General features: G+C 63.3%; 1 protein-coding gene across 1 annotated transcript in view; it reads right to left on the reverse strand.

The window, feature by feature from the left end:
* Positions 1–9,282, reverse strand: part of LOC141476070 (PHD finger protein 1-like) — a 50,441-nt gene extending 41,159 nt beyond the window's left edge. Inside the window, exons 1-11 of the mRNA XM_074164688.1 lie at positions 9,204–9,282; positions 8,368–8,507; positions 7,879–7,952; positions 7,540–7,615; positions 7,098–7,138; positions 4,414–4,492; positions 4,231–4,312; positions 4,030–4,125; positions 3,872–3,957; positions 3,614–3,762; positions 3,427–3,522 (exon numbers count right to left, since the gene is read on the reverse strand). Of these exons, the coding sequence (XP_074020789.1) occupies positions 3,427–3,522; positions 3,614–3,762; positions 3,872–3,957; positions 4,030–4,125; positions 4,231–4,312; positions 4,414–4,492; positions 7,098–7,138; positions 7,540–7,615; positions 7,879–7,952; positions 8,368–8,507; positions 9,204–9,282 (998 nt within the window). The remainder of the gene's footprint in view (positions 1–3,426; positions 3,523–3,613; positions 3,763–3,871; positions 3,958–4,029; positions 4,126–4,230; positions 4,313–4,413; positions 4,493–7,097; positions 7,139–7,539; positions 7,616–7,878; positions 7,953–8,367; positions 8,508–9,203) is intronic.
* Positions 9,283–13,071: the final 3,789 nt, after the last annotated feature.

Here is a 13,071-nt window from a genome sequence, read left to right on the forward strand (position 1 = left end):
GTCACCATCTGCAGTGACTTCACCGAGTGCCAGCATGGAGCTTGGTGTGAAGAGGTTCTACCTCGGGTACAGAAGCAGCAGAGGACATGTTTTTCCACTGAAAACATCTTGCTGAACCTGAAATCAATTAGGAACGTGGGGCATTTTTTTGGTTTGTTTTGTCTATAGCCCGGGATAAAAAATTTGTGGACGTTTAGAAAGCTGTTATTTTGGTGTGAATAATTATCCAAAGCTCTTTATCTACCTCCCAGCGCCACTGAGAATTGTTCTTACGCATAATGTTTTCTGGTTGCAGGGAAACTTGGAGCCCTTATGTGATAACGGGGAAGTTGAATTATTCCTTCAGTCTTTGTTTTGTAAAACAAAACCGAATCGGGTTTTTTCATGTAACAAACCTACAGCTTCTCAAAACACTGCAATCTGTGGTTGTACAGCCGCAGGTTTAAAGCCAAAGAATCTCAGTTTAGAATTGTAGTTACATAAATTTGGAGAGGAATGCTTCAGTAATTGAGTTTCAGTGTATGAATTCTTAAGTAATACTTCGGAAAGTGAATTTGTGAGTTTACCCCATCCTAAAGAACCCAAAGCTGACAAATTAAAACCGAGCAAGCTGCAGGAGAACAGAATCTGGTGCCCTTCCTTCATAGCTAAAATAAACTTTCATCTTTTTCTTTTGTAAGCTGATGACATGCAATCGCCTTCACTCCTCATTTCTGTGGGTCTTACAGGAAAGTCGTTTATGGCCCTGAACTCCAGCTTATCTATTTTGTGGCAATTTGTACACATGTAATTCTGGGTCAAAGTTGCTGTTTAACTGAATTAGCTTTTCCCACACCTAGTGAGTTTGATAACTTTTCTAGACTGAGATTCTGTCTCTTCTTGATTAGGAAATGAAAGCTGAAACAAGACATACTGTATAGTCTCACAGGAGTCCTTTAGAGCCTCCGGGATCGTGAGGGCTTCATTGAACATGACGAATCAGAATTAGGTCTTTCTTGATAAGCTCCGCCAGAATACTTGGAGTAGATTGCTTCTTGATGTCCTCCCGACCCCAGGAACATTACCTTTGTATATTAAAACATTCTGAAAAACAAGGCACACGGGATACATATGTCACAGACTTTATTAAAACTATCCGTAACGGCTCTTCTCTGGACCGGTCTCCGAGGAGCTGATTGGGAACCTCCCTCTTACAAGTCCCTTACAAGCACAGGGAACTGTTGTCTTCCTGGGGGTGTTGGTGGACAGCCGGCTGAACATGAGCCAGAAGTGTGCCCAGGTGGCCAAGAAGGCCAACGGCATCCTGGCCTGTCTCAGGAACAGCGTGGCCAGCAGGAGCAGGGCAGTGATGGTGCCTCTGTACTGGGCACTGGTGAGGCCTCACCTCGAGGGCTGTGTTCAGTTCTGGGCCCCTCACTCCAGGAAGGACATTGAGCTGCTGGAGCGTGGCCAGAGGAGAGCCACCAAGCTGGTGAGGGGTCTGGAGAACAAGTCATACGAGGAGAGGCTGAGGGAACTGGGCATGTTTAGTTTGGAGAAGAGGAGGCTGAGGGGAGACCTCATTGATCTCTACAGCTCCCTGAAAGGAGGGTGTAGAGAGGTGGGTGTTGGCCTCTTCTCCCAAGGGAATAATGACAGGAGCAGAGGAGATGGTCTGAAGTTGGTGGCAGGCCCCCCCCCAGGCCCCCCGCCAAGACACTCGGAACCCCCCCAGTCCTCCTACAGCCCCCCCAGCCCCCCCAACCCCCAGAGCCCCCCCAATCCTCCTACAGCCCCCCCCAGGCCCCCTGACTCCCCCCAAACCTGGGGGGGCAGCGGGCGTCAGTGCGTCGGAAGTTGTAGGAGCTGCCGGGGGGCCCTGGGGAGGGGTAAAAATTGGGGGCAGTGAGGGGGGGCACCCCTAAAATATCGGGGTGCTAGTTTAGGGAAGGGGGGGGGCTCACCTGCGGGCGGCGGGGGGGGGCGGGCGGCGGCGGGACCCCCCCTGGCCCTGCCGTGAAGGGAAGCTGTAAGACACCCTCCGTATCCTGCCCGGGTTTTGGGGGGGGCCCCCCCGGGCGGGGGGGTACAGGGGGGAGGTTTGGGGGTGCAGGGGGTAGGTTGGGGGGGGAACCCCCAGAGCCCCCCCCCCGCCGTTACCTACTGGGCGGAGGGCGGCCGGGGCCGCTCACCTGCTGTCGGTGAGCGGGGAGGGGGGGGCGGCAGGGGGGGGCCCCCCCAGGAAAGCGGGGGGCAGCGGGGTGGGCGCCCGCGTGTGCAGCCCAAAGAGCCCCTTGCGCTTCTTCATCTCTCGGCCCGAGATGAACCTGGGAGGAGAGGGGGGGGTCGAGGGGGGGGGGCTGCTGGGGTGGGCTGAGAGATCAACCTGGGGGGGGAGGATGGGGTGGGGGGGGCTGTGGGGGGGCTTTGGGGTGGTTTCGGGGGGGGGGTCTTTTAGGGGGTTGGGAGGGGCTGGGGGCTTGGAGGGGGGGCTTCGGAGCTTTGGGGGGGGCTTTGAGATGAACCTGGGGGGAGAGGGGGGGGCTGCGGGGGCTGAGAGATGAACCTGGGGGGGGAGGAGGGGTTTGAGGGGATCTGGGGGGGTTTAAGGGGGGGTCTTTTAGGGGCTTGGGGGAGCTGGGGGCTTGGGGGGGAGGCATTGAGATGAACCAAGGGGGAGAGGGGGGGCTGAGAGATGAACCTGGGGGGGGGAGAGGGGGGGTTGGGGGGGAGGGGCGCTTCTGGAGAGGGCTGGGGGGGGGGCCTGATGGGGGGGCCTTGGGTTTGGGGGGAGGGTCTTGTGGGGGTCTGGAGGGGGCTCTGGGGTGGTTTGGGGGAGGGGGGGGGCTTTTGGGGGGGCTGAGAGATGAACCTGGGGAGGAGGAAGGGTTTGGGGAGGGGGCTGGGGGGGGCCTTTGGGGTGGTTGGAGGGGTCGGGGGGGTCTTTTAGGGGGTCTGGGAGGGGCTGGGGGCTTGGAGGGGGGGCTTTGGGGGGGCTCTGAGATGAACCTGGGGGGAGAGGGGGGGAGAGGGGGGGCTGAGAAGCGAACATGGGGGCAGGGGTCTGGGGGCTTTGGGGGGAGTTCGTGGGGGGCTGGGGCATTCAGGGGCATCAGGAAGGATTTAGGGGTGCTGGGGGGGTGGGGGGGTCAGGAGGGGTTTGGGGGTTCGGGGGGGGGAGGCACCCACCTGTCCTTGTGGGCGCTGAGAGCCCCCAGCAGCTGCCCGTAGCGCTCCCCTTTGGGGGTCTCGGCGAGCTGCAGGGGGGGGGGGTTGCAGGGGCGTAGGGGGGGTGAGACCACCCCTACCCGACCCCCCCCGACCCCCGCCCGTGGTTTTTGGGGTGCGGGCCCCCCCCGTACCGGCCCCAGCAGCAGCGCGTCCCAGTTGGCGCTGGCGAAGGGCAGGATCTCCCGCTCCAGGTCGAATCGGACCCCCCGGACCCACCGGTCCCCGTAGAGCAGGGGTTTGCTCAGACACTGGGTACAGGCTTCGTGGAACCACTGGGCGCAGCCCCGGCACTGCAGCATCTTCAGGTTCCACCTGGGGGGGGATTAATTAATTAATTAATTTAAGGGGGGGGGGCACCCCGAAATTGCAAAGCGGGGGGGGGTAGGGGGGGGTCTGTACTCACTCGCCGGGCCCCCCGCAGTAGCAGTAGCACTGCTGGCGGTTGGCGAGGTGGGGGGGGTCCCACTCCAGGGTCTTCAGCTGGTAGGGCAGCACCGCCTTCATGCTGAGCATCGCCTTGGCTTGGGGGCCCTTCTTCAGCGCCCCCCCCCTCTGCGGGGACAAGGAAGGGGGGGGGGAGGCAAATGAAGGGGAGGGGGTGTCCCGTGTGGTGCCCCCCCCCCCAAAACACCCCTCGCCCCCCCCCCTCGTTGGGGCTCACCTTGGTGGCCACGGCGAAGACGCAGCGGCGGCACATCCAGGGTCCGGCGGGGTGGGCGGCGGGGAGGTGGCACTGCTGGTGGTAGGCTTTGGGGGGGGGGGCTGTTACATTTTGGGGGGGGGTGTCCCCGGAATAGGTGCGGGGGGGGGCACACTCACCATGGCCGCACTTCTCGCAGCGAACCAGGAGGTTTTCGGGGTTCAGGGCTCGGCCGGAGCAGACGCAGCAGGATTGTTCCTCACCCGGCACTGCCGCTAGCGGGGGGGGGGGGCAATTAACAACGGGGGGTAATTAATTAAAGGAGAGGGGGGGGTTCATTAATTAAAGGAAGGTTCATTAATTTAGGAGGAGGCTCTTACCGGGGCTGATGTCTTTCCAAAGGACGAGGAATTGGGAATTATCCTCGAATTGCACCAGGCAGCCCCGGCGCCCTGTGTCCACCTTGGGGGGGGGGGGGGGGGGCAAAAAAAAAAAGGGGGGGGGTGTTAAAATGAGAGGGCCATTTGGGGGGAGGGGGGCATTTAGGGGGGTCGGGCACCCACCTTTTTGATGGTGCCCAGGTAGAGGAGCCCGTCCGTCCAACGGGCCAGGACGTCCTGGCCCTCCCAAAAGCGGGGGCGGCTGGGGGGGGGCAGCGGGGGCGCGGCTGGGGGGGGGCCCCGCCTCGCTCGCCATCACATCCTGGGTGCCTGTTGGGGGGGGGGGGTTGGAGCTGGGTGACCCCCAGCTAGGGACACCCCCCCCCAAAAATGCATCGGAGGAGAGGGATTGGGGGGGGCAGGATTTACCACCCCACCCCCCCAAAGGAATGGGGCTGGGAGGGGCTCCCAGTTTGGGGGGGGGAGCATGCTGGATGGGGGGAGGGTCCCAGTTTGGGGGGGTCCCAGCCTGGGTGGCTCATGCAGGATTGGGCGGGGTTCCCACTTTGGGGGGGTCTCGGACTGGGGGGGCTCAGGGAAGAATGGGAGGGGCTCCCAGTTTGGAGGGGGTGTCTTGGATTGGAGGGGGCTCCCAGTTTGGGGGGGTGCCAGTTTTAGGGGGGGGGGCATGCTGGGATGGGGGCAGGGTCCCAGTTTGGGGGGGTCCCAGTTTGGGGTGGCTTGCAGTGGGGCAGGGGGAGGGGCATGCTGGGACGTGGGGGCTCCCAGTTGGGGGGGGTCCCAATCTGGGGGTGCTCACGCAGGGGATTGGGGGGGGGGCAGGATTTGGGGGGACCCCCCCCAAAGGAATGGGGCTGAGGGGGGGTGCAATTTGAGGAGGGGTCCAGATCTTGGGGGAGGGGGCTCATGGAGTAATAGGCGGGGCTTCCAGTTTGGGGGGGCCCATGCAGGACTGGGGGGGGTCCCACTTTGGGGGGGTCTCGGACTGGGGGGGCTCAGGGAAGAACGGGAGGGGCTCCCAGTTTGGAGGGGGTGTCTTGGATTGGAGGGGGCTCCCAGTTTGGGGGGGGGGGTGTCCCAGCCTGGGGGGGGTCATGGAGGAATGGGGGAGAGGGCAGGTTCCCAATCGGAGGGGGTCTCGGTCCGGGGGGGGCTCACACAGCGATGGGGGGGTCCCGGTTTGCGGGCGGGGGTGGGGTGCGTTTTGAGTGCTCCCGGTTTGGGGGGGCCCCTCCCAGGCTGGGGGGTGTGTCCCGGATTGGGGGGGGTGTCCCGGTTTAGTGGGGTCCCGTTTCGGGAGGAGCTCCCCGGGTTTGGGGGGGGGGAGATGTATCCCGCTCGGGGGGGTCCCGATTTGGGGGGCGGGGGGGCTGTCCCGGTTGGGGGGGGGGTGTCCCGGTCGGGGGGGGCTCACGCAGGCAGCGGGGCGGTCCCGTCCAGGGAGGTCGCCTCCCCAGCCCCCCTGCCCCGGGGGGGGGGTTGGCACCGGGGGGGTCCCGGCGGGGCGCGGGGTGTCCCGGGGTCCCGGCCCCCCCCCTTACCGGCGGCGGCGGGGCCGAGCGGGGGGGACAGGGGGGGCGCGGAGGGACGGCGGCACCGGTCCCCCCCCCCCCACCCCGGGGACCCCCGCGGGCACCAGCCCCGGGGCGGGGGAGGGGGAACCCGGGGCTGCTCCGGCGCTGCCCCCCCCCCCCTTCACGGCGCTGCCCCCCCCGCCCCGTTCCCCCTCCCCGAACTGCCCCGGCCCCCCCTACCCCGGGGCTGCCCCGGCCCCGCCCCCGCCGCGCAGGCCCCGCCCCCAACTCACCCCCGGGGCTCGGCTTGTGCCCCCCAGCTCCAGGCCCCGCCCCCGCCGCGCTGACCACGCCCCTCTCTCCGCCCCCACCGCCCATTCCCCGGCCGCTCGGCCAAAATCAGACCACGCCTCCCTCCAGCAAGTCCCGCCTATCTCTCCGCCCCCAACGGCTCCGCGCCCCGCTGCTCCGCCAGCCCCAGGCCCCGCCCCGTCGCCCAAGCCACGCCTATCTCCACGCCCCCCGCGCCGGCAGTCGGGCCTGGCGGGAGCGGCCGGTGCGGCATCACGTGACGCAAAAGGAGGGGCAGCCTCTGGCAGCCGATTGGCTGGGCGAGGCGGCGAGAGAGCGGCGATTGGCGGAGAGCCGCGCGCGGGGGCGGGGCGGGGCGGGGCGGGGCGGTGCCGGGCTATTCAAAGGGGCGCGGGGCGCGGCGGGCGCCGCTTTCTTCCCGCGGGCCGGTGCGTGGAGCCCCCGACAGGAGACCGGCCCCCGCCGGGGAGAAGGTGGTGGCGCCCGAGCGGAAACGGGTCCAGACCGCGGGGGACGACGGCTGCGCCCCGCTCCTGCCCCTTAGCGTGGGGGCGGCGGGCAGGGCAGGTAACGGGGAACTGGGGGGGGGAGTAGGGACTGGGGGGGGCGACTGGGGAGGGGAGTAGGGACTGGGGCTGGGGCTGGGGGGGGGAACTGGGGAGGGGAGTAGGGACTGCGGCTGGGGGAGTGGCACTGGTCCCAGTACCATACTGGGAGCCCACCCTCCCTCCCTCCATGTCCCTTCCCCCGTGTCCCTCCCCAGCCCCTCAACTGGCCGCTGCAGCCGCCGCCAATTGTTCAATCCAATTGTTCAATCCAATTGTTCAATCCAATTGTTCAATCCAATTGTTCAATCCAATTGTTCAATCCAATTGTTCAATCCAATTGTTTTTACATTTATTTCAGAGCAGCGCTCGGTGGCGGCAGCAGCGGTCCCCTCGCGGGGCGCCGCCATTTTCCCCCGGGACACGTGAGCGCGAACAACCAATCAGCGATGGGGCAGGAAGTGGCGGGGGTTACTTCCGGTTGGGGTGGGCCGTGCCCACCACGCACTGGTTCACCTGAGGGAGGGGGAAGGGGGGGGGTGTTGTAGGACCCCCCCAAAACGGCCCTTGACACACCCCCCCCCCCCCAAACACCTGCCCCTTCTCCAACAGCTCCAACCTCACCCAAACCTACCCCCGCCCTCCCAAAATAGCCCCCCCCCAAATCTACCCCTTTTCCCCCCAAACCGGCCCCCCCTTGACTCCCCCCCCACCCAAACAGTTCACCCCCAAATCTGCCCCAGTCCCCCCAGTTACACTCCTCTGCCCCCCCAACCATCCTCCCCCTTCCCAAATCATCCATCCCCCAAAGCCATATTAATGCCCCCCCCCCCCCGAAAATTTCCCCATTGCTTGTTTCCCAAATTATCCTTGAGCTCCCCCCCCTCCCCCCCTCCATCCAAACCTCCCCCCCCCACCTTGCTGGCGAAGCGCAGGGAGTTGAGGGTCTCGGAGAAGTTCTCCTCCAGGGGGGAGATGTTCACAAACATGAGCCTGGGGGAAGTCGCGGGGGTGTGGGGTGTCAAAGGGGCCCCCCCAAACCTCCCCCACCCCCCAATAACCCCAAACACCCTCCAGACCCCCCCAAACCACCTCCCCACCCCCCACAAACCCCCCCAACAACCCCTAGCCACAAAGAACCCCCAAGCACCCCCACCCCCAAAACTCCCCCCAGCCTCCCCAGGCCCCCCCAAACCTCCCTCAACCCTCCCACCCCCCAACCCGCTCTGGCCCCCCCCAAACCTCCCCCCCCTCACATCTTGGCGGAGCCCCCCAGGGAGTTCTGCAGCAGGTAGGTCAGTTTGCTGTTGCGATAGGGAATGTGGGGCTCCTGTGGGGACAGCGGGGGTTCGGGGGGGGGGCCCTGAGGAACCCCCAAACCCCAGGCCCCACCCCCCCATCCCCAGTGCCCCCCCCTGACCCTCAGGGCCCTCCCCCACCCCCCCAATACCTTGTTGGAGAGGGCCATGAGGACGTGCCCCAGGGTGGGCAGGCTGGCATCAATGGGGGTCCTGAGGAACCCCCCAACCACCAGTGGCCCCCCCGATCCCCAGGGCCCCCCTGTGCCCCCCCCAACCTCCTCACAACCCCCAGGGCCCCCTTGTGCCCCCCCCCGCCTCCCCCTTTGTTGGAGAGGGCCATGAGGAGATGCCCCAGGGCTGGCATTGATGGGGTCCTGAGGAACCCCCAGTGCCCCCCCCCGCAAGCCCCAGGGGCCCCCCTGTGCACCCCCCCAGGCCCCCTACCTTGTTGGAGAGGGCCATGATGACGTGCCCCAGGGCGGACAGGCTGGCGTTGATGGCCTGGGTCTCCCGCAGCCGCTCCCCCTGCGACAGCGACTTCTCCAGCCGCTCGCTACCCGCCAGGTCCACCAGGCTCAGCACAGCTGGGGGCACCCCAGAAAGGGGGGGGAGAAGGGGTCACCCCAAAGCTGGGGCCACAGAGGGAGCCCCCCCAAAAAGGGGGGGAGTCCCAAAAGGGCTCAGCCTAAACTGGGGGCTCTAAACCTGTGGCCCCCAAAGGGGGGACCCCGAAAGGGCTCAACCCTGATCGTGGCCCCAAACTTGTGGCCCGGGAGGGGGCGGGGGGGGCCCAAACCAGTGGCCGTAAACTGGGTGACCCCTAAAATGTCACCCCAAACTGGTGGTCCCTAAAGGGTTGCCTATAGAGAGTGTCCCCGAAGGCTCCCCCTATAGAGCCTATATTTTTTTTTTTAACTCACTTCCCAGCCCTTTTCCCCCAGTTCCTGGGCTCCCTGGAAAAGCTGCCGCACGGCGCGAGGGATCACCCCCCTGCTCTGCTCGTCCGCCCCTCCGGCCCCTCCATTGTGTAGGTCTTTCCGCTCCCCGTCTGCCCGTAGGCGAAGATGCAGACGTGGTACCCGTCCAGCGCTGACTGTGGGGGGAGGGGAGGTGGCAAGAGAGGTGAGGAGGGGGCTGTTTGCCATTTTCGGGGGGGGTGGTGGGGGTTCAGGGGGAGATTTCGAGGGGAGGGGGGAATCTGGGACCTGCACCAGCAGCGCGATCTCCTGCTGGGAGGCAGCCGGGGGGAAGACGCGGTCGAAGCTGAAGTCGTAGCGTACGTCGCCTCGGGACTCGCGCCCCAGATGAGACTTTTTCTGGGGGGAAAAAGGGGTTTTTTTGAGGGGTCCCCAACTCCATCCTCGGGTCCCCTGGGTGAGCAGGAGCTGGAAAGCCCCCCTTTTGTCCTTAAAAAACTCATTTGGCCTGGAGAGCACCAGCACAGTGTTGTCCTCAGGGGGGAACTGCAGATGCTCCAGCCCCCTCTGGTGCTCCTGCTCCTCGGGCAACACCGGCCGCACACGGCAAAAGACACGGATGTTGTGTCTTTTTTTTTATTTTTCTCCTCATTTTGCTGGAGGAAAGCAGGGAGATCTCCCCCCTCCGTGACCCACCTCCCTTTCCTGCAGCGCGGCCGCCAGCGCCCTGGCCTGCCCTTCGGCCTCGGCCACCGCTCGCCCCCCTTCCTCCACCTCCTCCTCCAGACGCCGCTTGTCCTCTGCCAAGCGCTGGCGCCTCCCTCCGCCGGGTCCCAGCTCCGTCTGCCGCTGCCGCGGGTTCTGGTTCTCCCGCTCCAGCCCCCGCCTTGCCATCACACCCCGCAACGCGAGGAACCCGGCCCTCACCGCCGCCATCTTCCCCCCGCGCTCCTTCAAACCGCCCCGCCCCGCCCCCCAGCGCGGCTCTCCGCCAATCGCGGCTCTCCCGCCGCCCCACCCAGCCAATCGGCTGCCAGAGGAGAGACCGCCCCTCCCGTGCGTCACCTGCCTGAGCCCCCCCCACCTGAGCCCCCCCCCCCGAAAGGTGTCTGCCTGACGGGCCACGGCGGGCCTCGGGCTGTGCTGCGGGGCTCTTGTGCTTCCTCAACATTATTTTCCACTTTCTGTGGAAAAATTGTTCCCAATATCCAATCTGAACCTCCCCTGGTGCAACTTGAGGCCGTCTCCTCTCGTCCCATCGCCTGTTCCTTGGGAGAAGAGACCGACACCCCCCCCCCCCGGCTACACCCGCCTTTCAGGGAGTTGGAGCGAGCGAGAAGGTCTCCCCTCAGCTTCCTCTTCTCCAGACTGAACACCCACAGCTCCTTCGGCTGTTCCTCAGAAGGTCTCCAGACCCCTCACCAGCTCCGTTGCCCTTCTCTGGACCCGCTCCAGCACCTCAAGGTCTTTTTTTGTGGTGAGGGGCCCAAAACCGGACACAGCCCTTGAGGTGGGACCTCCCCAGTGCCCAGTACAGGGGGACGGTCACCTCCCGAGTCCTACTCACCACGCTGTTCCTGACACAGGCTGCTGGCCTCCTTGGCCACCTGGGCACGCTGCTGGCTCATGTTCAGCCCACAGTCGACCAACACCCTCAGGTCCTCTTCCTTGGGGCAGCTCCAGCCGCTCTGCCCCAGCCTGGAGCATCCATGGGATTGGTGTGACCCAAGGGCAGGACCCGGCACTTGGCCTTGTGGAACCTCATCCCATTGGCCTCGGCCCATCGATCCAGCCTGTCCAGATCCCTCTGCAAAGCCTTCCTGCCCTCCAGCAGATCAACATCCCACCCAGCTTGGTGTCGTCTCTGAAGTGCTTGAGGGAGCACTCAATCCCCTCCTGCAGATCATCGATGAAGATGTTGAAGAGAACCGGCCCCAGCACCCAGCCCCGGGGGACACCACTGGTGTTTCTAGATCTTTCAGGAAGTTCAGAGTGACACTCACAGGGAATGGACCGCAGCAAATCACGGCTCCCAGCTCAGACCCCGGGCAGGAACACCCCGTTGCCAGGTCCTGCGTGTCCTACAGATGAAACCTCGAGAGCTCCCTGTGCTGAATGTGTCTAAAGGCAGCGGCATGATGGACGAAAGGATTCCTGAAAACCAGATTCATCAAAAGCGACTTCTGTAAGTCCCTGGGCAAAACTGCCCACGGTATCACCACATTATGGAATCACAGAATCACACGGGGTTGCAAGGGACCTCTGGAGATCATCTCCTCCAACCCCCTGCCAGAGCAGGTCCACCCAGAGCAGGTCCCAGAGGAAGGTGTCCAGGTGGGGTTTGAATGTCTCCAGAGAAGGAGACTCCACCACCTCCCTGGGCAGCCTGTCCCAGGGCTCTGCCACCCTCCCAGGAAAGAAGTTCCTCCTCGTGTTTAGGTGGAACTTCTTATATTCAAGTTTGTGCCCGTTTCCTCTTGTCCTGTCCCTGGGCACCACTGAAAAAAGACCGGCCCCGTCCTCCCGACACCCACCCTTTAAGTATTTATAGGCGTTGATCAGATCCCCCCTCAGTCTTCTCTTCTCCAGACTAAAAAGACCCAAGTCCCTCAGCCTTTCCTCATCAGAGAGGTGCTCCAGGCCCCTCATCATCTTGCTCCTGCATCCCCTGCTTGCCTTCCTCTGCCCGGGGACTGCCTCAGAGATTCCCCGATCCATGAGGTGCCGAGGTTAAATTTGTTCTTTGCCTTTAAGCTGTGTTTTTGTGGTTGTTCCTGCGTCCTGCCTGCATCGGCTCACACAATTATTATTTTTAGTGCTTGGGTTGTGCATCGTTTCGACCTTGGGAAAGAGGATGGAACTCGGCTTTGTTGTGCTACATCAAGATAAAGGCTGTTAATGAAAATATAATTACTGCAGGAGCGGTAATGTACTAGATTGGAGTTGGGTAGCTATCCTATTTTTTGAGCTTGCTGCTTTTGAAGTAGAAAAACTGCAAAGTTTAAACGTTTAAAGAAGTCCCTCAGCCTTTCCTCATCAGAGAGATGCTCCAGGCCCCTCAGCATCTTTGTAGCCCTCTGCTGTACCCTCTCCAGCAGTTCCCTGTCCTTCTTGAACAGGGGAGCCCAGAACTGGTCCCAGTGCTCCAGACGGGGCCTCCCCAGGGCAGAGGAGAGGGGGAGGATGACCTCTCTCCACCTGCTGGTCACGCTCTTCCTGATGACCCCCAGGATGCCATTGGCCTTCTTGGCCACAAGGGCCCATTGCTGGCTCACGGCCATCCTGTTTTCCACCAGGACCTCCATGATTTCTGAATGATTCAGATGATTGCTGACCCTCCCCCAGGCTTCACCTTGAGCTTCTGCATGACATGGTGGAGGCGGCACCGCTCCATAGAATCATAGAATTTCCAGCTCCAGCTCCAGCCCGTGGAACCACTCCTGCTGATGTCCCAACTGCTGCTGCCCCTGGGAAGCCCCAGACTGGACTCAGCGACAAGTGGGAACCGGATTCCAGCTCTGGGGTCAGGAAGGCACGGATCGGGATCAAAGGCAGATGAACAGACAGGGTCCTCCTCGGACGTCGGCCATTGGAGAAAGAGCTGACCCTTTGATCCCTCAGCTTTTATCCTGAGCGTGGGGCAGATGGGATGGAACACCCCCTTGGTCAGTCTGGGGTCACCTCTCCTGTCCCCCTCCTCCCTGGGAGTGGGACCCTTCCACGCTTTTTCCCGCTTCTGACCCTCCAATGGGGCCAATGACGAAATGGGATGCCCTTGGTTGTGACAGCAATAAGTGGAAGCAGGAGCCTCTCTGCTCCTCGGCCCTTGGCGTGACGCACAGACCTTGCTCCGGGCGCTCCAAGAACCAGCGGTTTTCTCCACAAGACACTGTTAATTTCAGAGAGTCGGAAGAGGCCGAGTTGAGAAGTAAAATTACTGACCAGGAAGTTGGTTCTGTTTTGCCTCAAACCGGGCCATCAGTGCAAAAAACCATCTTTTTTTCCTACTTTTTCTGGAGGAAAGCAGGAAGAACTCCCGCCCCGTGACACACATCCCTCTCCTGCAGCGCAGCCGCCAGCTCCCTCCTTGCGTTCCTCCAGCCGCTTCTCCTTTGCCAAACTTTCAGCCTCCCTCCGCCAGGTCACCAGCTCCAGCTCCAGGCTCCTGGGGGGGGGACACGACACCCCGATTGCTGGGGGGACTCATCTCAGACAGAGGGCCTCCCACTTC

This window comes from Numenius arquata, chromosome 28, assembly GCF_964106895.1.
Source record: "Numenius arquata chromosome 28, bNumArq3.hap1.1, whole genome shotgun sequence".
In the NCBI taxonomy this organism is placed as follows: domain Eukaryota; kingdom Metazoa; phylum Chordata; class Aves; order Charadriiformes; family Scolopacidae; genus Numenius; species Numenius arquata.